This window comes from Cimex lectularius, unplaced genomic scaffold, assembly GCF_000648675.2.
Source record: "Cimex lectularius strain Harlan isolate CLEC.00 unplaced genomic scaffold, Clec_2.1 scaffold11, whole genome shotgun sequence".
Classification (NCBI taxonomy): Eukaryota; Metazoa; Arthropoda; class Insecta; order Hemiptera; family Cimicidae; genus Cimex; species Cimex lectularius.
Genome location: NW_019392673.1, coordinates 1,948,364 through 1,971,046, shown reverse-complemented (window position 1 = coordinate 1,971,046; position 22,683 = coordinate 1,948,364). Strand labels below are relative to the sequence as shown.

Sequence of the window (22,683 nt, the reverse complement as noted above, 5' to 3'; positions counted from 1 at the left end):
ATCATTGGAGAGGCGATAATCAAGACCAATTGACTGACCTTGTTCTTGACATTGGCCAATTGCACAGTCAATTCTGAATACTTGCACACATCACAATCCTTTGTAGAAAATACCTACTGGGTTTTAAATCAGAAAAATGCTTTCATGTTCGATTATTATTTAATATAAATGTTGTGCTTAGGATCACGGTGAAGACCAGAAGTTCAACTTTGTGGTCTGAAAGATTGTTTCCATTTCAAATAGAATTTTTGTAGCTTACAAATGTAAAAAATTAACGTTACGCATTGAATTCTAAATCAAATTTCCGAAAATTGCAGATGGTCTAAAAACCCGAAGGCAAAGACAAGTGCTTCAACCAAAAATTGACGCGAGCAGATTATGCAAGTAAAAACTCTTAAGATAAAGATAAACGGGTTACGAACAGTGTAGATTGCTTATCACTCCCCGGTGTAGTAAGTGCCTGTAAAAATTAAAATTCATAAATTAACAATCTGGACAAGAGACGAAATTTGAATCCTTTGATTGCTCCCACTTATGGATTATATGCTAGAACATTAAGAAAATTAAATCATAAACTCATTGTGCCTACAATAATTCATGAGGAGTCCCAATACTTCAACGAAGAAATGCCAACAGGTCGTTTCAGCATTAATCAGTAAAACTGACGATTTACAGTGATAAGTGGATCTATATACCGAAGCTATTCAGCAAGTATGGATTTTCCTACGGCACTATGATTAATAGGAAATAAAATATCATATAATTTTCTATATTGCCACCTATCAGAGGAGCATAAGTTCTGCATACAACGTAACTTAAATAACGTTGTTTTATTCTCTAGTCGAAAAAAGCAAAAATTTTGTGAAATTAATGCGAGCATTCTGGATCAACGTATGGTCTTAAAGAAGAAGAAAGCAAATTTAGTTGCTTTGACCAAGCTTATAGGCCGATATAGGCCCTGATGATGACCTTAAAATAGGTCGAAAGCTTGGCATTAGCAATTAAATTTGCTAGACCTTAAGATAAGTCGCAAGCTTGGCATTAGCAATTAAATTTGCTAGACCTTAAGATAAGTCGAAAGCTTGGCATTAGCAATTAAATTTGCTAGACCTTAAAATAGGTCGAAAGCTTGGCATTAGCAATTAAATTTGCTTTCTTCTTCTTCAAGTTCGTTCCAGAGTGTTCTTAAGTAAAAAAGTGGTCGATACTGCTACATTTAAGACTGATTAGCTTTTTATGAATGCACGTTCTTTTATTTATCTACACGTCTATCTACATAAAGTAATCAAAATCACTTGTGACATTGAGAACGGTCATGTTAGAAAAATGTCGATAAAAAATCGAACCATGTCATGATCAAGTGAGTTAAAACCTTTTGTCAATAAAACGTTCGATTCCTCCCCTCTTTAAACAAGAATGGCACGGCTTCTTTTTATTTTTCTGCCAGCCCCGGGAAAGGACTTAATTTATGGATTACGAAAGCCAAAACCACGATGGCATCTAGAAGCATACGAAGACAATCAATGTAGCAATGAACCCAGCAGCATTCCAGGATAAAGGTGAGGAAAAGGACCGATACAACCATGATGGGAAAATCTTTACAATAACCGGTTTCTGTCACAAAAATAAAAGTGTTGTTCCAGTTTGCTTTCAACGTAGTTGGTATAGAGTCATTATTTATTATTATTCATGCCGCGTCAAAGTCATTAGAATTTCCGACACGTAAGAAAAAAAGAGCAAGGATGAGAAGTCAATATCGTTCAAATTGTGGCAAGAGATCGTACACGTTGAGTAAATTGTATATAATCGCAATGTAATAAATGTATGTAATATGCAATGTAATCAAGTTGACATTTTCTAATCGTATAAGGTGCTGAACTGAAAAGTAGTTCGATAAAAATTAACTAACAAAATTACAGATAGCTCTGAGTGAATTGTAATTTATTAGCGTAAATTTAGAGGCTATTCCCAACTACGCCGAGGAATATCGAGTATTCTAGGGAAGTGTGCATGTAATTTATTAGCGTAAATGAAGGGGCTATTCCCAATTACCTCGAGGAATATCGAGTACTCTAGAATAATATGAAAGTAATTTATTAGCGTAAATGGAGGGGCTATTCCCAACTACCTCGAGGAATATCGAGTATTCTAGGATAGTGTGAATGTAATTTATTAGCGTAAATGGAGGGGCTATTCCCAACTACCGCGAGGAATATCGATTACTCTAGAATAATATGCAAGTAATTTATTAGCGTAAATGGAGGGGCTATTCCCAATTACCTCGAGGAATATCAAGTATTCTAGGATAGTGTGAATGTAATTTATTAGCGTAAATGAAGAGGCTATTCCAAACTACCCCGAGGATGTCGAGTACACTGTGATAGTGTGAACGCATTGTGGGTGTGAATGTAATTTATTAGCGTAAATGGAGAGGCTATTCCCAATTACCCCGAGGATATCGAGTATTCTAGGGAAGTGTGCATGTAATTTATTAGCGTAAATGAAGGGGCTTATCCCCAATTATCCCGAGGAATATCGAATACACTGTTGTAGTGTGAATGCTAACCAGACATGTTTTATCTTTTGTTTTAAGTGTCTGTGTTATTTTATCTACAATTGCGGCGGATCTGAAGTAGCATTAGGGTAAAGAAAAGAGGCGGCTACCGTCGTGATTTGTCTGATTACAACTTGCATGTAGAAACATGAAAAGCCATTAACAGGATAAAACCCGGGAAAGGCAGGAAAAGACAAGCAAAGAAAGAGAGGGCTGGAAAATCCTGGCTAAAAGAAACCAATTAAGCACAATGTCGGCAGTAGTTGTACTCTAATAGGTAATAAATAAAAAAGAACACCTTTTCTACCCAATCGGGCTTAGAAATGTCTAATGATGTGATTAATCTGCTACAAGGAATAATCATAATAATTGCTGAGTTAAAGTGGGATATATTTTACATTAATTTATGTCTATGACAAGTTATGCGCGCCTGTCATTTACGTTACTGAATTACGAATAAAATAATAATCTTCATCCATTACCAACTGCCAAACCATTGACAAAGATAATCAGACAATTGTCAATCATGTACTGTAAATGACAGGAAAGTCGGATAGAGTTAACAAGAGTCGATATAGTCATCACACCAAATGTACAGCAGCATCTCTATCCGGCAAAATATTTTAATAAAATTTAAAATGCAAAAATTCAAATCGATATGAAAATTTCAGGCAATTTTACGACCTTCGGGATTCCTCTTAAAACAACAAAATCTTATCTATTATGCAATTTGAATTTGTACTGCCTCGAAAGCCTGAGTGATTCAGATAATAATGTCAAATCACCGATAACGATACATATATTCAACAGAAACATTTGTAAATACATATGGAAATTAAATGAGATCTGAAAATAATTGGAGATCTAAGTAATTTTACACAAGTGAACGAATTCAACACTACATAATTAAGCACGGCCAGGTCCGTTGTAACAAAACAACATGCCATTTCATTCATCAATTATTCGGTTTCTGGATTTTGTACTTTGGTCGTTTCCGATCATTTTGGCCTGGCAGTCCTCGCTGTTTTTGCCATCACCTTGACCAGACCAAAACGATCGTATTCGCTCCGCGACCTCAAGAGAGCAGCTCATGCTTTGTTTTTATTTAAATTTACCAATGAAATTTTGTTTTCCTAATTTTTGTCTTTTTATCGTACTGTATTCAATGCAATGGAATCTCGTGGATTAGGGTTGTGGTGATGACCACCACCAGTGACACCATGAGACTCTATTACGTAGTAAAGGCTGGTCGATAGAAGGTACTGTATTCGGTTTAATCATACATCTCCTTATTATATATTTGGTATTTCTTTACCAAATATAATCAAAAGCAAAGAGAGGATAATTTAAAATGTGTGGTATTTAATGACCGTTAAATAATCATAACTTAAAATTGTTATTAATGATCACGACTGGTTCTTGGTTAGAGAAGAAGAAAGGGTTTTAATTTCTTGTTTGATAGTAGTCGTAAATTCATAAATCGACTCACCCAGCTAAACGGTTCGACGTGTCGGGATGGCAGGGAGGAAGGGTCCAGCGGATGGTCACCTTGGAGAAGGCTATCAATCTGTCATAACCCGAGCAATCGTCCCTAGGAGTTTTTCAGTGAAACACACAAACTGGAGCCTCGTCCGCAGAAGACTGACGCGGCACGGCCGTGAACCGTTTCGATACTTCGACGGAGTGGGGCAGTGCGTCGCGTTTTTTCGCCCCATCAGCCGCAGTGATTCAGCAGAATCGACTCTGGCCACAAGAAAGCGGAGAGTCGAGGCAGGATTCTTCGCGAATCCGTAGGGGGGATAGAAAATCAGAACGTACAAAGATGAAATTAAATCATTTTGTTTAATTGTCAGTCTTACAGATATTTTTTTTTTTACCGAAAACCAACCAGTTTATCTGAGAAAGAACGAATTTTTCTTACGAGTTTTTCAACGATTAAACATTTCTGTTCGCTAAGCTTATCTTGATGAAAATTGCAATTCATCCTGCAGAACAGTTATGTAACATAAATGTATAACGTACAATCAATTAGGGTCAAAACAAGTTTATGTAATGTTAACATGTTTTGAACTGAAAGCAAAGTAGCAGTAAGAAATCGCAGTGAAAGTGCAAGACTTGGCGCAGCGGGAGCAGCCGTCCTGGAGGACGAACGTTGATCTAACAGATCCGGATCACCCTAAGAAAAGCTTTAAATTACATCAATGCACAAAATATCAAAAATCCAATAATTTTTTTCGGATAGCCTGTCTGTTGCTATCCCCAAAAGTGCAAACATCAACATCCAACGATCTCGGCAATCAGCAAATTGGCACTTGATCTGTTGATCTGAAATGGCAATGTCTACTTCATATGGGTAAAAGGACATAGCAATACTTACAACAGAGTAGATCTACTTTCAGTTCAATATCTGGAAACCCATTCAGGGATATCTCGAGCATGGATAATAACGCTCAGAAAAGTGATTCGGCTAAAGTGGCAAAGAGAGTATATGTCTAAATACCTCAAGGGACGTTACTATGCGGACATTCAGCCAGGCTTGCAAACTAATCCCTGGTTCAGCAAAGTAAACAGACCCAAGAGATTTTTCACCTCATTATGTGGACTACATTTTAATCACAATAGGCTGTCACAATACCTACATAAAAAAAAGATTAATAGACAACGAAATACGTCCGTGTGATATGTTTCAGTGCCTGACGCTAAACTTGCCATCCTAGCATGCCCACACAGCTCAGTTGGAAGAGATGACCTCTTCATACGGTTAATAGAAAAGAAACGGCCATTACCACCTTCAGTTAACCTAATATTGATGCACACAGCGGATTTAGATATTATGGACTTGGTTTACAAAATTGTACTTGAAAATGACATCGATTTAGCTAAGTAGATCAACATGAAACTCCCAAAACCGCACAAGATTACGCACAATTAATTAAGGTTTTTAGTTGAGATAAAAAAAGTCAATGGCACGAGCGGGATTCGAACCCACGATCTTCGGCTTGATACGCGGCTGCTCTACCACTTGAGCTATCGTGACCTCGATCCAATCGGACACCAACTTCCCATTTCAACCGCACCTTTTGAATTTTCCCTCCTTTTTGCCATTTTTCTCTTCGTGCCATTGACTTTTTCATCTCAACTAAAAACCTTAATTAATTGTTATATATTAATTGGTCAAGCGGACCACGAAATTAGTGAATGACGCACAACATTACCCTAAATAACATATTTCCTTAAATATGCTGCTTTAGGTATGGTAGTGCAAAACTTAAATTTTTATGGATTTTAAAGGGACAAAACAAATTCAAATGTACCTGTAATTAGGTTAGTTAATAATATTTTAAAAAACTGTTTTGCTAGCTAAGGCAGTTGAAATACCACTACGTATGCAAATACAATTTCTGGCGAATTATTTGACGATTCCATTTTATTTCATTTTCCTTTTCGACGTGTAAATAATTCTGTAAAGCATGAGTTCAAACAACATCAAGTTATGACCTGGAGCTTATTTCAGACGCTAATTAAAACGCTAATAAAACTACTGTAGTTTTCAACTAGCAATAATCGCAACACTGATTATTATTCATTGATGACGATATTGCCACTGCGCAATATATAAGTACACGGTCTACCAAGTCCAAACACTTTCTGTTGGAAAATGGAAAAGGCATAACGAATACTATAAGAGATATTATACAAGCAAAAAAACTAAAAAAGTACAAGCGAATTACACCCTAGCCAAGCCCTTGGACTAACCCCCAACGATTTTCCACGCTTAATTCCATGCAATTCTATGTGCACATGAATTAATACAGAAAAATATGAAAGGTGCGCAGATATACATACTCTCAGGCAGCTACAATTAAATGCATTGTTTTCACTCCAAACTTGTCTAGGAGTGTCTAAATTGCCTAATGGCTCGAGGAAAGCACAATAAGATTATTATAAAGTGGGTTCCGAGCATGAAGGTATAGAAGGAACAGGCTGATCAACTAGCCAAAAAAGGGGGCAGCCCTCTCAACAGGGACTAGAACTACGACTAAGTACTCCAGAGTGTTGGAAATGGTAAAATGGATTGAGAAAGAAAACTCAAACGGTGGACAAATAATCCAGGTGTGAGACCAGGTAAAAGATTTATAAACATCTCAAAACGGAAGGCGAAATAACTCCTCTCTCTCAGCCGTACCGACGGACGCCACATGGAACCAGGTCGGGTCAATGAATCAAAACGGGTCGGGACGCAGGTAGTGTACAACCGTTCGGCCTCCGGGTTGAAAGTGTCAACTATCACCTTAAGGTGCCCCTACTCTATCAAGCGGCTTGATCAAATGCTTGAACCCCCGATTGATGGGAGCTTCAATCAACCCTTCAATCTTTCGGTCAAAACTTCCTCGATCCTCATCAGTGGAAGCCGTGAAGTGGACCAGTGCGTTTCGCTGTTTGATTTTTTGTTTTGTTTCGGTGCTGAATGGTTTCAAATACAGATTTGGGCTTCCTAGTCTTAACATTGGTTGCCGTGAAGCAGCATTAATTTTTTGTTTCAATTGCTTTACATTGTAATCCGGTTTTAGCACTTTCAATGCCCCCACGATTTTCTCTAGCGCCGCACTTTTTTTATTTCTATTGAAATAATCTTTACACTTTACTTTCCACAATTCGGGACTATCACAATATAAATCTATCAACAAACTGATGAACTCCCGCTCCGAGTTTTCGGGAAACGCGGTTTCGGTAGTGGACGCCATGACTTCCACCGAGTGACTGACGCAATGCTTGATGAAAATTGCCCTACACTATCAAGCCGCTTAATCATCTGCTTGAGTCATTCAAACTTCCTATCAATCACCGTCAATGCTTGCTTCAAGCTTCAATCCGGTTTCTACACTATCAATCACGCTTGATACAATCGATTTACTCAAGCATTTAGTGTAGGGGCACCTTTAAGAAGATGGACAAGGCTCAGCCTTAAACATGCCGGCTCTGCCATGAGGAACCAGAGTCGGCACATATCCTTCGGGATGTAAAGCGTTAGCCTGTTTATGGTACAGCCACTTCGGTAGGACATTTCTGACAACCAACGAGATCCATGAAGAAGCATCAAAGAAAGTGCTCAGTTTTATAAGGGAGAGCGCGCTTTCCAAAGTATAGCTATAAACTATAGGGTTTAGGAGCAGTGGAGGAAAGTATTGTATTCAGCATCAATCCCCCAATAAACCATAAAAAGTACAACTCACGTATTTAGTTAAGGAAGGAAACCAACAAACAAGCATACAATTTATTGAATGGGTTCCATGCCAATTTACAAATGCCCTTAATTTTCAGGTGGTGCATCAATCGGAATCAGTATCTATCTTTACGACATACTTGTACATTGTACTTTTTTATTATGAAACAAACTTGGGACCTTTTCCGTTATTGTGCATCCGGCCCCACTCGACCGCTAAGATCTCTCTCCGGTCACTTAAGGAAATGCACCTTTAAAGGAAATCATATATACTGAAACATTTTATTTTAGTGTGTGGTGATTTTAAACTGTCCGGCAACTTACATCGGTATTACATCCCAATATCTGGACAAGAGAGTAAAGCAACATATCTATGATTGCAAAAACCTAAGCAAATGCTACAGCACTCGCTACTCACCATCTTGAACACCAACACAATTTCGGCTTCAAAAATCCAAAAGTATTACACACAGAACAAAACAAACATAAACGTAATTTTTTAGAAATGGTTTATATCAACAGAGATAAACACAGCATCAATTACAGAACAGATACATGTAAACTCAGTCGCAGCTACGTCAATATCATTGATCAAATTCAATACAGATAACATACCTATATCATCATATTACATTCCACACATCAAATATTTTTCACATAGTCTAATTTCCCAACAATTTAGCTTTCCTTTTCCTATTTTATCACTTTCTATATAATCCTGAAAGGATAATCTGACCGAACCATTACCAACACAATTTTTCCCTTCGTCGGCTCTTTTCACCTCAAAGAAGCCGACGCCTTATACAAAAATGTCTTTCCTATACCGACATCTTTCCCCACCCCTTCAAAATCCAACGTATATAAACACAAAATAGCAAAATCTCACTGGCACTCTCGACACGACACGCAAGAATGGCACAATTACACAGAAGACACACTTTAAGGGAGTAGAAATACTTTTATGAATATATAAAAAAATATATTTTGCATTGTATGAATTCAGTTTTCCACATCCAAAATGTAATTGTAATATGTAAACAATGTTTGTAAATCCAAGGCCCTGAAGATGATCTCAATAAAGATCGAAACGTTGGCACGATAAAGAAAATGTTTTTCTGAAACCTACATCACACCAGANTCCATAAGTGCTTCAATCGGCACATATGATTGTCTAAGATCTTGGAAGCACAGGAGAATAAAACATATTTTATCTCGAGGGCACTCTCGACACGCAAGAATGACACAATTACACAGAAGACAAACACTTTGAGCCCTGAAGATGTTCTCAATAAAGATCGAAACGTTGGCACGATAAAGAAAATGTTTTTCTGAAACCTACATCACACCAGACCGCATCTCACGATTTCTAAATAAATATTTTATTTTAGGTAATTCGTGTAATAATAATTAAGAGTATAAATTGGTAATGAAGGAGATCACGTTTGAGTCCCTGGGGGCCAAAATTCAACTATTTCACTAAGGATGTCTTCAAAAACATCTACATTTCTTGCCGTACATGACTTCCGCCACATAAATTCGCATAGAAGTCCAATAAACTTCGGCGGGTACCCCACTGCCATTCCCCATATACTTTCAATGGACTGTGTATGTACATAGGTGGTCGGGACGAAAAAATTGTCACATGGCGGAAACTAGGATCCTGGGATAATGTTTCATGCCTTCCACTGATCGGAGAAGATAGACCCACCAGCGATCCGACCACAAATTATGGGGATGGGAGTGGCGGATGATCTGTCCGTAACGGCGGCTACAAAACATTCTCTCGTTTCGCGGCAAATGCCACCAAAAACCCACTGCTGCGGTAAGATTCTCCCGGTGGTGTTTTTCCGGCGTGAAAACAACGATTCTTTAATTTCCACGGTGCAATTGGGGCCACCAATGCGCGAATGTCTGCGCAAAATAGAGTTTGCATATTTGATCAAGTGTCACCTTGTTTATTGGACATATAATTTAATCAACGTTATCAAAGAAATAAAAGATTTTTTTTTGCTTAAAAATTAAATTAAACGTCACGAGCTGCACTCAACTGTAAGAATGTAGTAACCTATATCGTTATCAGTACCCCAGTCTGCACTGATAAGAAAGACAAAAGTGACCATTTAAAAAGATATTTACTAAGATTGTTTACCATTTGTAATGCGTAAGGAGTGTCTAAAGTCAAGAATCTAATTCAAATTAAAAATTAACACTTATGATTAGGCAACATGCAAAAAAAATTTAAACAGTGATAAAATGAAAAGAAGATCACTCATTTATTCTGGGTTATCGTATCTCTTTTCTCTGAGGGAAGGGTAAGAGAGAAAAAATCATTTAGATCATTTAATATTCACAGTTCATCTCAGTTGCGGATCGATTTAATACATACATTTGTCTGTATTTTCCGACCGAAAGGATCATGTTATTTACGTGCAACGTTCAAAAAAGAAACCATGAGGGATATTTTTCCGTTGAAACTTTTCGGTTTTCCCACTGGTTGTTTAAAAGAAAATTGCTCTTAATTCCGAGTTCATTGTCAGTTTGACTCCGTTTTGACATGTCTCATTGTCCTAAACCATTGAATATTTAGCTGCCTCTATTCATCGTTCCAGACTTATTATTTATGAATCCCTTTTATCATTTCCCGTGGGGGATGGATTCGTAAAAATGGATGAATCGTGACCGTCGGTCTTAAGGGGCCACTGAACAACAAACACAAAAAAATTTTAATAGCCCTACATTGAAAATGTTTTAAAAAAGCAATGCAGTTTTTGAGAGTGTCTGGGAAACACGCCCTTTACCAAAACTACACATTGTATTATGATTCTGTGCCATTTTTCATAATTGAAATCGGTTTATTAATAGCCTCGTTAACTCCTTAAAATTCAAATTGACATATTTTTCCCTGAGAACAGGGGGTCGTTTAAATAAAAAATTTAAAGAGAAAATATAAAACCACGTTACCTACAATAAATTTATAAAAAAGTACAGAAAGGAAACTTGGGCGTAAATGGCCGATTATACAATTTTCTTAAAATCTCATATCTTGTACTTTTACTATTATTACTATATATACATACAGTCTTTATTTACCATAAAATTTTATAAAAAAATTTAGAGAAAATATAAAGTCAGGTGTACATAGATTTTAGATGTGTACATAGATATGTTTAGTAAACTAAGACGATTCACTGGTCCGATATTTACAATAATAATAATAATAGTAAGTCAGGTTGGAATGCAGGGCCGCTGGATTCGAACCCGGGACCTTTACCTTACAGTGATGAACGCCGTGTCGACGCCTAAACCGTTACGGCCACCGACTCCTCCCTGAGAGTTTTCTTTAAAATACACTTCAAAGTATTCAAGATATATACATTTCTTTAGTTTATTTTAAATAGCATGTGAAACTGAATTATAATAAGGAAATGAATTAATTTAAGTAACATTTTTTCTTTAGTCACATGCTTTTTTAATATAAATTGCCAATTTACTCCAAATTTCCCCATTAATAGCCGAAGCATCATACCCTCTAGAATAGGTTCCATTTCTTCTTATCTCAGAGTATCTCTCACACTTAGAAATAAAATGAAAAATTCCTTCTGGGGTAGTATAATTACATGCGGTACAAGATTTGTCTACAGTACCAAATGTTGCTTTTGGTTTTAAAAGTCCTCCCCTTACTTTAACAATCCAACGTGTTCTTCCTACGTTTAAGTGCTTGCTTCGCAAGTACCACCCATCAACACCTCAAAAAAAAATTTAAATTTTTATAAAGAGAATATTTTTCTGTGCTATCAATCCAAGCAACAAAACTATCACTATAGTGACTTTTTAATGCTTCATGCAACTCATTGAATATACATATCTTACAATTATGTACATTTTCTCTAAGTATATTAACTTTTTGTATTTTGCACTGCTCTATTGCATTTGCCACCTCCTTAAACCAACCAGTGTTAGACCGGATATTTTCACATGCAACCAGATTTGGATATCTTGATGAGGACATAGACAGCACTGTGACCACATAGTCACAGCTTAATTTGTTTTGTTTTTTTAATGTGAACAGTTTCTATATTCTTCTCCAAATGTAATAATGCTGTCGGGAACCAAGGTGGAATTCTTAAGAGCTTCTTCAAGAAAAACCTTAGTACTTCAACTTTATAGTAAGAGGTAAATCCTCATACCTGGGAAGCATAGCAATGCTCTGATCCTGAATTTAAAAACGTTTATTTTCGCTTCAAAATGATGCAATTATTTTCGTAAATGGCATCCCATATGGCATTAATAACCCCGCTTAGCCGTTACATTTTTGTCTGTAAAATGCTTACTTAAGGAAAGCCGTGACGATTGGTGACGCCTAGATACTTGTAATCTTGACGATCTCAATAGGTTGGCCATTAAAATACCATTTTTCAACTTTTCCTCTTTAATTTTATTATTTTACTTAGATTGCGGTTCTAAAAGTCTCAATAGTTGTCCAAGTTGTTGTCTTAAGTTGTTTGTGGGGATTCAAGATCAGTCTGCTCGAGAGTATGTCAGTAATTAAGATGAAATGTAACGCACTCTGTAAGGGAAAGTATAAAGATAGGGTCGTTATGAGTAATGAGGAGCTTTGTCGATTGGTCTGAGGACCTTTGATTCGGAGGGTTGGATTCGCTGGATGTTGGATGGTTTGGTGGAACCCCACAGGTTCACCCCCTATCTCCAGAGTGGAAGCAGTCTTGTAAGAATTAGTTAAGTTTTAACGGTCAAAACAGATTTCGGTTCTAAAACCCTTCGTAGTTGTCCAAATCTGATGTTGTCTGTTAAATTTTGTTCGGGGATTCCACGTCAGTCTATTGGTATAGCTCCATCTGACTGGAGTAAAGTCGGTAGTTAAGATGAAATGTAAGGCTTTCTTTATGAGAAATCCTCATGATGAGCTTTGCCAATTCGTCTGAGGACTTTTGATTCGGAGGGTTGGATTCGCTGGATAGATGGCTTGGCAGAACCCACAATCTACTCTGGTGGCATTGCAGTGGTCGTAGTAATGTCTTGCAATGGTTCGTTGAGTTTTAACAGTGTCGTGGGTTGAGTCCTGTTCGTGACACTAATTTTTCAGCTCAACCATACTTTGCATAATAATTAAACCATATGTAAAATGTTGTTAAATGTAAAAAACACTAGGAACATTTTCCAGTCTTGCTCTCCCTTCACTTTTTTCTTCTTCTTTGTTAATCTCTTATATTGAAAATTGCTTGGAACGATACGGGATCTAACTTGAGCTGAAGTCGCTAACTACTTATTGTTAATGTACAGTGGAGGGCAAGCTTTTTCAATATAAGTATCATCTCACATTTTGCACCAGTATTTGATAAGCTCAAGGTATGGTTAGATGTTGGAGGTTGCTTGAATAGGATTCGGGTTAGATGGCAGAATTGTGGTGTCATCAGCATAGGTCATACCAATGATAGTGCTGGGATATATAGGAAAGTCAATATTATAAATGGTGCACAGGATGAGACAAGAATGCTCCGTTGTGGGATTGGTGTTTGTATTGGTCCTGAACCTCATTCTGTAGCAGCGTTCAGTTAAATAGGATTCAAAGATACAAAAATACGCAGTTTTTATCTGCGTCTCCGTTATGACCTTCATACATTTTTAGTCAATAAGTCATGGTTTTCATACGGAAGGTAAACCCTCTGGTCTCCGCTGCTGGTCCGTTGCGGCTGGGTCAATGGGTCCCGGGAGTCACCTGTCATCTCCCCTGGCCTGGTAGCACTCTATGGCTAATACTCACCAGTAAAGTAAGAACAACTTACAAAAATAAAAAGCCCTCTTGCTTCTCCTTTTTTCAAATAAGCAATAAGTTACAACGGCACGTAATTTTCAGAAGACAAACATTTAATTCCACACATAAGTAGACACCCGAAAGTCGACACTACGAGATCAATAGATCTACTAAAAAAATTAAGATAATATATGTAAAATCGGCCGAAGTGTTTTCGAGTGCCTATGAATTTAAATTAATAGTGTATAAACGGCGCAACAAAGATAACATTGTTCAAAAGAAGGCATTTTAGTATCAATGAGAGATTAAGGGACCTTGTCAGGTTTTTTTTATAAATTGATTTAAATGGTGATCCGAGAGTTAAGACCTGTGCTTTTAAGTTCAAGAGCGCTTGTTTGAAATTGCGACCCAGATTTAAGTATGTGCTTTTGACCTTCGCATTGAATTCAATTGAACCTGAATGCTTTGACAAAGAAATGGTTCCCGTTTCCTAAAATGGACTCACGAAAAAAAAACACCAGAAGGTGAGTGTTAACAGAAATTGTCGCGCGAATCATTCGCCTATTTTAATTGCCATTACCGCTGATGTAAAACCGGATAAAGTTTGGCCGACAGTGCCTGGAAATGAGGTTAAAAAGGCTTCCGGCCGGTGGTTCTGCTGCGTAATGCTTACTCCAGGCCATTTTTATGTAAATGCGATTAACACCTCTCATTAATAACGGTAATTTATGAAAATAAATAATACTTCTACTACCAAAACAAACACAACGACGCAATAATTATAAAATTCCAACTATTTTATAAATCGTAAATGTCATTTTTCTATTGCGTCAATTTTATCTGTAACAAACAAATAGCGGTCAAATTTAATCGCGTAAAGCAATAAATTTTTTTTTATATATATATTATTTTTGGCCTTACGATCTATGCATATTAACCATGGTGACGAATTCTTGTGTGTGCATATTGGGGGGGGGGGGGGTTCGTGAAAAAAGGGCCAGAGGCGACGGTGGGAATCGAACCCACGACCGCGGCGTCTATGAGCCGAGAGTCTCTCACGCTAACCACTCGGCTACCGCTCCAAGATCCAATTAATTTAACTTGGGATTAAGTAGTACTATCAGTAGTATTACTAGGGAACTTGACTTTGGTCCCCCAACGATGCGTCAAACTACTTGGCGTGCATCTTGACCAAAAACTCCTCTGGAGACAACAATTAACAACGCAGTAGCCAGTTGTGAAAAAGCAATTAACATCAACCACTATAACTATGGGGCGGACATCAGAACATCCCTCCTATTACACCGAACCTGATTGGACTACGGAAGTCTCTTTTATAATGATGCCACCAAATCGCATCTTTTAAAGCTGGATAGAACCCAATACAAGTCCCTACGCGCAAGTATGGGTGCTTTGACATCCTCCCCGACTAACGCCTTATTAGTTGAAGCAAAAGAACCTCCACTCAACACATTAGAAGGAAAAAGTTGGCCGGAAAGTCATTGCAGAAAAGATGATGACAAACAATCCCTTAGTGGCCAAGATCTCAACGTTGGCAGAACACTCATTGGCCAAAACATTCTGGGGGAAAAAACCCCACTCTTAGTATCGCTATTCTGTGAGCTCGCGCCTCAATGCAACCGGAACCTGGAAAAATCCGAGGGCCTACTAACATATAATGTCGATCATTTTAAAACCATCAGGAAGCTGAACATATTCTCTAATTTTATCCATCATGACCACCAACTATATGCCAATCGTGAAATGATGCCCAGGATAGTAGTCATCTCAGATTCCCTAAGTGCAGTGCTAAGCATTAACGCACCTAGCTCCAAAAGCCCAAAAATGATATTCACAAGCAGATCCCTGATGTTTGAGTTGCAAGAACACGGCTCAGCCGCGAATATATAGACCAAAGTCAAAGATTCAAACCATGTCTTCCTGAAATGCCCCCGGCTAGATCATGCACGTCGTGACATCTGGAAGAAAGTCGAGGAGGAAAAAAATCCCCTTACCTACATGGGATCCTCAAAAACACGAAGATTTACAATTGATTATAGATTTATCGTGTCCAAAAAAATTGACATATAATAGTGCGCGAATGAGTGAAATATACTTAATCAAAACGTGTAATTGGCTAATGTAAATTAATATGAAAATATATTATAAATACAGCCAGAAAAGTAGTACTATTAATAATTATCAAAATTATTAATAGCACTACGTAATCTTAATGGTAATATCAGAAGCAATTGTTATTTTAGCTTGATTTACTGCAGCAGATTTACAGTAACATATATACAACTGAACTAATTAAGGAGTAAAATTATATTAATAAATCAGTAGTATTTGAATTACACTTGAAAATTTTAGGCGGAGACTGTGATTATTAAACTGGTGGTAGGTAGGGTAGACAGGCTACAGGGCAGAAAGGAAGCTAGTTAACATCGGAAGTTAAGTCCAGAGTCTTTCATTGGGAAAAACAACAAAACCACCCTTGTTTGGGTATCATTGCAATGGGGCAACGAGGAGGCCGATAAATTGGCCAAGGAAATATTCAGAGAGGAACCTAACGGCCAGAACCCTTTTTCGGCATAAGAAATGTCAAAAACCTTTGACCATCAGACAATCGGTGCGAAGCACTATGCAAGCGATGCCTACTCCTGAGAGATTGCACAATAGACCAATATAAACCTAAACCTTCATGATCTTCATCAGGGATGCTGTAAATATATAACTAATGTATTTAAATCATAATTGAAACTATACATACGAAAATTGGCATCTTATAAGAGGACGGCAAGGTTGGTGGGTCACGCATTTGGACGACGCTTTTTTGATGTATACGCCACTTCCTATGAATAGCCCTGGTTTTGCCATTTTTTTTATTTTTTTTTTTTATGAAAGTTGAAATTTTCCGTTTTTTAAAATTATTTTTATTTCGCCTTTCTACTTACTCAAATTAACTAAGTAAATATATCAATTTACAGCAATAAAAGTAAAAAAAAAAAATTACAGTAAATAAAAATATAGTAAAAGCTATCAAAGCTTATCAATAACCAAAAAAATTCTAAAATCCAAATATTTTTCAAGTAACTAGGTCATAATTTTTTTCTCTTAAAACTAATATGAAATTTCGTTTTAACACCTCTAGAGACCCCTAATAATAAATTTCTATAAATTTTTGTTTGAATTTAAATTTATCGATTTTGACCACTAAAACTTTTCCGATTTTTGAGAAGTCGTTATCGGAATATCTGATTGAAACGGCTACAATACAAAAACGAATAAAACGATTGTTTTTAATGGCATATGTACCATTAGAAAATACAAACTATTTCTATAAGAAAATATATGAAATAGCAGTTATATTTCAGAAATTACCCTTTTTTTAATGGAAATACCAGTCCGAATTTAATATTTGATACGGTTATAAAATACACCCTTGACAATTTCTTTAAAATGAAAAATGGCAAAAAGGAGGGAAAATTCAAAAGGTAGGGAAGTTGGTGTCTGAGTGCATCGAAGTCACGATAGCTCAAGTGGTTGAGTAGCGGCGTATTTAGCCGAAGGTCGTGGGTTCGAATCCCGCTTGTAACATTTACTTTTTTATCTCAACCAAAACCATAATTAATTGAAAAGAGTTTAAAATGAATTAGGAACCATTAAAATCGGTTCAATATTTTTTGGGAAAAATTATGTTAGAGCTTGCACCGTGAATATCAATCGGGCAGGTCGTCGAAATTATCAGTAAAAAATTTATTTACACTGATTGCCGAGAAAGTCTATCTAATGGTTTTATAACGCTAGAATCACGAAAAATGAAGTCAAATCCAAGTTTTGGCCATTTTCTGCTTTGCTTACAGAATGTTTGTTGAAATATGCAAAAAAGCAGCATTTTGTTGATTTATCTTTTTAAACATACCCAATTAAATATTCTGCGCCGTAGTTTTGTCTTTATGTTAACCTAAAATGAAATTGTTACACCAAAAATAATATTTTTTGAATATCTAAATAACGATTTATGCTCATTTAATTGCGACTAAAATTAGATTTTGAAAAAGCTTCATTAAACCGAGTACGTAGGTTTATTAAAATTTCCCTTAAGTCTATTTATAACGAACACGTTCGTTACTTCCTTCAATTAATATCTAATTCTAAACCAACTATTAAAAAGTTATGAGAACATACAATAGATTGTTAAATATTAATTCAAGAAAATTAACGAACAGTGAAAAACCCCGATAGAAATATGAACACGTTCAAAAGTATAACGTACGTCCCAGTGATTTCGCCCAAGAAAAAATATTTGATAAAGAAAATGAATACCAGACATCAATAATATTTACGAATATGTGGTGTTTAGTGACCGTTAGTTAATGATTATTTGGACGTAGGTTTAGAAAAAATTTTCTTGATCGTGCCAACGTTTCGATCTTTATTGAGATCATCTTCACGGCTCAAAGTGTTTCTTTTCCGTGTAGAAGTGGCATTATTGGGTGTCGTGTTGAGAGGGCTCTCTGAATAGAGAACTGAATCGGTCTTCTGTCTGTAATATACTTAAATATGTCAATCTGTAGACATAAAATTGTTTTGCCCTGATGATGACATTAAAATAGGTCGAAAGCTTGGCAGTAACATCTTAATTTGCTTTCTTCGTCAAGACCATACCTTGATCAAGAGTGTTCAAAAAGGATATGACACCATGATTGACCCTATGGGATGGTACAGCCTACAATGCAAGGACAGCCCTGTTGCCTTGATATATATATTATATATAGACATTTTTTCACTACATTTTTAGAATTCGGTTAATAACCAGTTACCCTCTCAGCTGGTGAAAACTGGTATTAAAGACCACGCTAGTTGTGCGTGTGATCTAATTTTCCTGAGTGTGTTGTGTCCAGGATGCCTCGTGGATGTGGACTTTTCCGTTCCGACTACTCGTGTTACAAACTTTGCCAGTAGGTTCTACATTTAAGATAGAACCAAAAAATCCTAATAAACTGTGGTCCGAATCATCCACAGTTTTGGAGTTATTCCTCTTTTTCTGATTTTTTAAGATTTCACAACCTTACTTCAAATAAACAATGATAACACCAAAATAGAAAAGTGTTAGACAAATCCGTTGATACCATTGAAAACTACGTTAAATTTCCAATGAGATTAATCCTAAGCTTGTAAACGTTGGTGAAATAAGCGTTTAAGTAGCCAGAACTTACTGCTATTTGAAAACTTACTATTATTTACTGCTATTTTTCTAAACTTACTATTCTCAACTACTATTTCCAAACCTAGTGACCAACAAATTTCAGAAAACGTACTCCATTTAATGTCCTTTTTTAGTGGTGTAATTGCTTTTTTAATTATTTTTCTCAAAGATGAAGTAATTGATGTAGGAAAGGTAAAAACCGTGGTAAGGTAGAATTGGTATTGGTAAGGTAGAAGATTTTAAAAAAATCTTAAGCAAATTTTGAATGAATTTATTAAACGTTTTTTAATTTCGATTCGAAACTGAAATAATGCAATTGTTTACTTATTTACCAACACGACTGCAACTTTGATTAAAGGATTATTCTATTAATATTCCACGGAATAAAAGAGTTTTAAGATTCAAAAGTTTTTAGTTCATTCATTCAAAATTTCCTTATGTTTTTTATACTTTATTTTATTATTAATCTTTCCACCTTACCAATCCGTCAACCACGGTTTTTTACGTTCCTTCATCAGTTTCGTTCAGGTTGGTTTCGAACCCAAATTAAAAAAACGTTTAATAAATTCATTCAAAATTTCCTTAAGATTTTTTTTTTAAATCTTCCACCTTACCAATTCGTCAACCACGGTTTTTACCTTTTCTACACCAATTACTTCATATTTGAGAAAAGTAATTAAAAAAGCAATTACACCACTAAAAAGGACATTAAACGGAGTACGTTTTCTGAAAATTTGCTGGTTTCTAGGTTTGGAAATAGTTGTTTAGAATCACCATAGTAACTTTTTCAACATTGAAAAAAGAATTATTTTCAAAGTTGTGACTAATAATAATAATAATAATAATAATGCTTTATTAAACATAAAAAAAAAGGAAAAAAGGCAATTTAGATTTTAAAGCATCTTGGATCCGTCTGCCAGAGGTTGTTGATTAAACAGTCAAAAACGAAAAAATACACAATAAAATAAAATAAAAGTTATAGCCTACGCAATAAAAAGAAAAAAGGAGAAACAACAACTGCCGCCAAAATGCGAAAGAGAACAAAAAAAAAAAAACAAGTTATACAAAAGAAATCAAAAATTAAACTCATTAATTAATTCATATCTGTAGTTCCATGCATGCCTAGCGTATCGAATTAAAGGCCGCGAATTTGAGCCACTCAAAAACCGTAACAGGTCAACGCTGGGGAGAACTAATTTAGCCACTGACTTTCCAGTGCTTTCCAAGAGAAGTGCTTTGTCCAAGAGAGTCTCGGGTAAATATGACTCCTAAATATTTATATTAATTTACAATCAAAGTTGTGACTACTAAAACGTTTATTTCACCAACGTTTACAAGTTTAATATTAATAACATCTTATTGGAAATTTAACGTAGTTTTTCACTGATACCAACGGATTAGTCCGTTTCTGTTTCTGAAGCAAGGTCGTGAAATCTTAAAAATCAGAAAAGTGAAATAACCCCGAAACTATTGAGATTCGGACCATAGTAAGTAAATAAGACTTTTGTGGTTCCATTTTGATTGTAGAATCTACTGGAAAAGATTGTAACACGAGTAGCCGAACACCCTGCATATATTGTATGCATACAGACATTTTTTCACCACCATTTTTAGAATTCGGTTTAATCACAATCAGTTACCTTATTTCAGTTTGTTTTGTAAGTTCTATTTAGTTGTATTGATTGTTAAATTAACTGTACAAATATATTTTTCATAATGCGAAATTAATATAGGACCTGGTGATGACCTTAAAATAAGTCGAAATTTTAGCAGTAACAACTGAATTTGCTTTTTTCTTCAAGACCATACCTTGATCCAGAGTGTTCGTAAATATAAAATTACTCAGCGAAAACTGAAAGTAATGACCTAATTAGACCATAGTTGCGTATATTTATCATGTTGTTGGCCTCCAAAGTTAGAAAAAAAAGCTACGAATCCTTAGAACAATTGTTACATTTAATTGTCATAATATTTATAAGGTAGGTGTTTAACTACAGCTGTTATCGTTATTAGGCCATGACGCGTTGAAAATTTAGCATTGAATCGGCGCTGTGTTAACACCGTTCGTCGAGGGGCGATATTTTGACAAATTCATTTTGTCTACGTGGAATAATCAACGTGCGGGACGTCATGCGCCCTTCCGGCGTGACCTGGTGGAAAAATGTAACGAGCAGCTGAAACACTTATAAATTATTCCTATCTTCTGCTTGGGAGAAAACAGGGTGGATTTCGGCAAAAAAGAAAACCATGAACCGGGCCGAAAAAATGTAGTGAAATACATTTTAAACGTTTTATGTCTCGTTTTATCGTCACCTTAATAGCATAATTCATAATAGCTTTTTTTAACAGGGTGGAGCTTCTTCAGCACGAGAAAAACCCCAGTCATCAGAAATTTGATGCAAGTTTATCATCTTGGATATTGAGAAAACAATTACTGTCCAACTCAATTTATTTACAGTTAATGTTACATAGGATGTCACCAATGACCCATTTGTAATGCTTATCTATTTATTACTATGCAATTATTATCTTCCACTGCGTTTATTCCATTAACATCTGGTTGAAAACCTTTGCCACAAGAATGAGAAATGTATGAAACGTTTTGACTATCAAAGCTTTATTTATTTGGGTTAACGCTGGAAAGAGACAACCAAACAAAATCCATATTTGGTTTGGAGCAGGCCCCCGAAATTGATTTCTCAATCAATTATTAAATTGTTTCCTAAATTAACCCCAATTAAATTGAGGTTAATCTATAAAATCAACAACCTGGAAGCAGATAAGAGTAGAATATGTGTATAAAAACTTCGAAGTTATTGCTTATGCTAATTAGCTTTGCTGACAGATTTGAATAATATTAAGTAATTTGAACTGAAGGTATCTCCAAATTGAAGATGGCTGGAACTTGATATAAAATTCTTCCTAAACATTTATATTTTTTAAAGAATTGAATCTCTTTTTTTGAATATTTATTTGCACTGGCATTAACTCATTAAATCCCCTGGTTTAATAAACAATGCATCTGTCTTTATAACAACGAAAAGTGTTATTTGTTTATCAATTTTTAATGGATCGATTATTCATTTTTATATAACGCAGTCTGATAAGACTGTAAAGAATTTTGTAATATTAAAAAATTATCTGCGCGTACAAAGATACAACATACTTGGAAAAAAGGAAATTCTTGTCCTTCGTTTGGCATTCATGCTTATAACAATTAAGACTAATAAAAAAAATTGTTTTATTTAATCAGTGATCACTTAACAGTAGTTTTAATATGATAATAAAATCATGGGATCCATGATTCAAAGGAGAACATTCAAGGATCGTTCTTTCATTCATTATTTCTCTTTCCAAGGATTCACCGGAACCAGAAATAATGCAATATCTGATAATTTGTTGACTCGAGCTATCTTCGACTTGGAACAATGTGTTCGATCAATCAACGTTATGAAGGACAGAGGAAAAAAATCCACCGATGCCGCACTTTTACGATGGGACTTTTCTCACGTTGAATATGTCCCATCGCATTCTATTGTCAAAACATGAGCCAAAGGTGATAAAGGCCGGGGGTCTTTTTAAATTTCGAGTTTTAATAATTGCAAAAAAACGCCATTATGTGCTAATAAAAAGCCCGTTTTCAGCCAGTCTAGGAAGGGAATTTCGATTTAATCGGTTTAAAATCAGAGGAAACAATACAAAAGCAAACTACCTAGTAAAGAGATATTGTCCATTATGACTTTTCCTTAAAAATCGAATATTGATGACAAACTAAAAAGTATTCATGAAAAACTGTTTACAATCTAAATTTTCTTATCCTATGCTAAATCATTTAAAAAGATCACTGTGATTGTTCAGTGTTACTCACTGTTATGTAGGAATCTGTTGAATATTTCGCGATGCATGCCTGAAGTTCACAC

At 35.8% G+C, this 22,683-nt stretch overlaps 1 protein-coding gene and 1 pseudogene across 1 annotated transcript in view; both read right to left on the bottom strand.

The window, feature by feature from the left end:
• Positions 1-22,683, bottom strand: part of LOC106668336 (NADPH--cytochrome P450 reductase) — a 37,780-nt gene extending 15,097 nt beyond the window's left edge. The window contains exon 1 of the mRNA XM_014396994.2: positions 22,632-22,683. Within this exon, the coding sequence (XP_014252480.1) occupies positions 22,632-22,668 (37 nt within the window). The 5' untranslated portion in view covers positions 22,669-22,683. The remainder of the gene's footprint in view (positions 1-22,631) is intronic.
• LOC112126387 lies at positions 5,992-6,170 on the bottom strand (annotated as a pseudogene).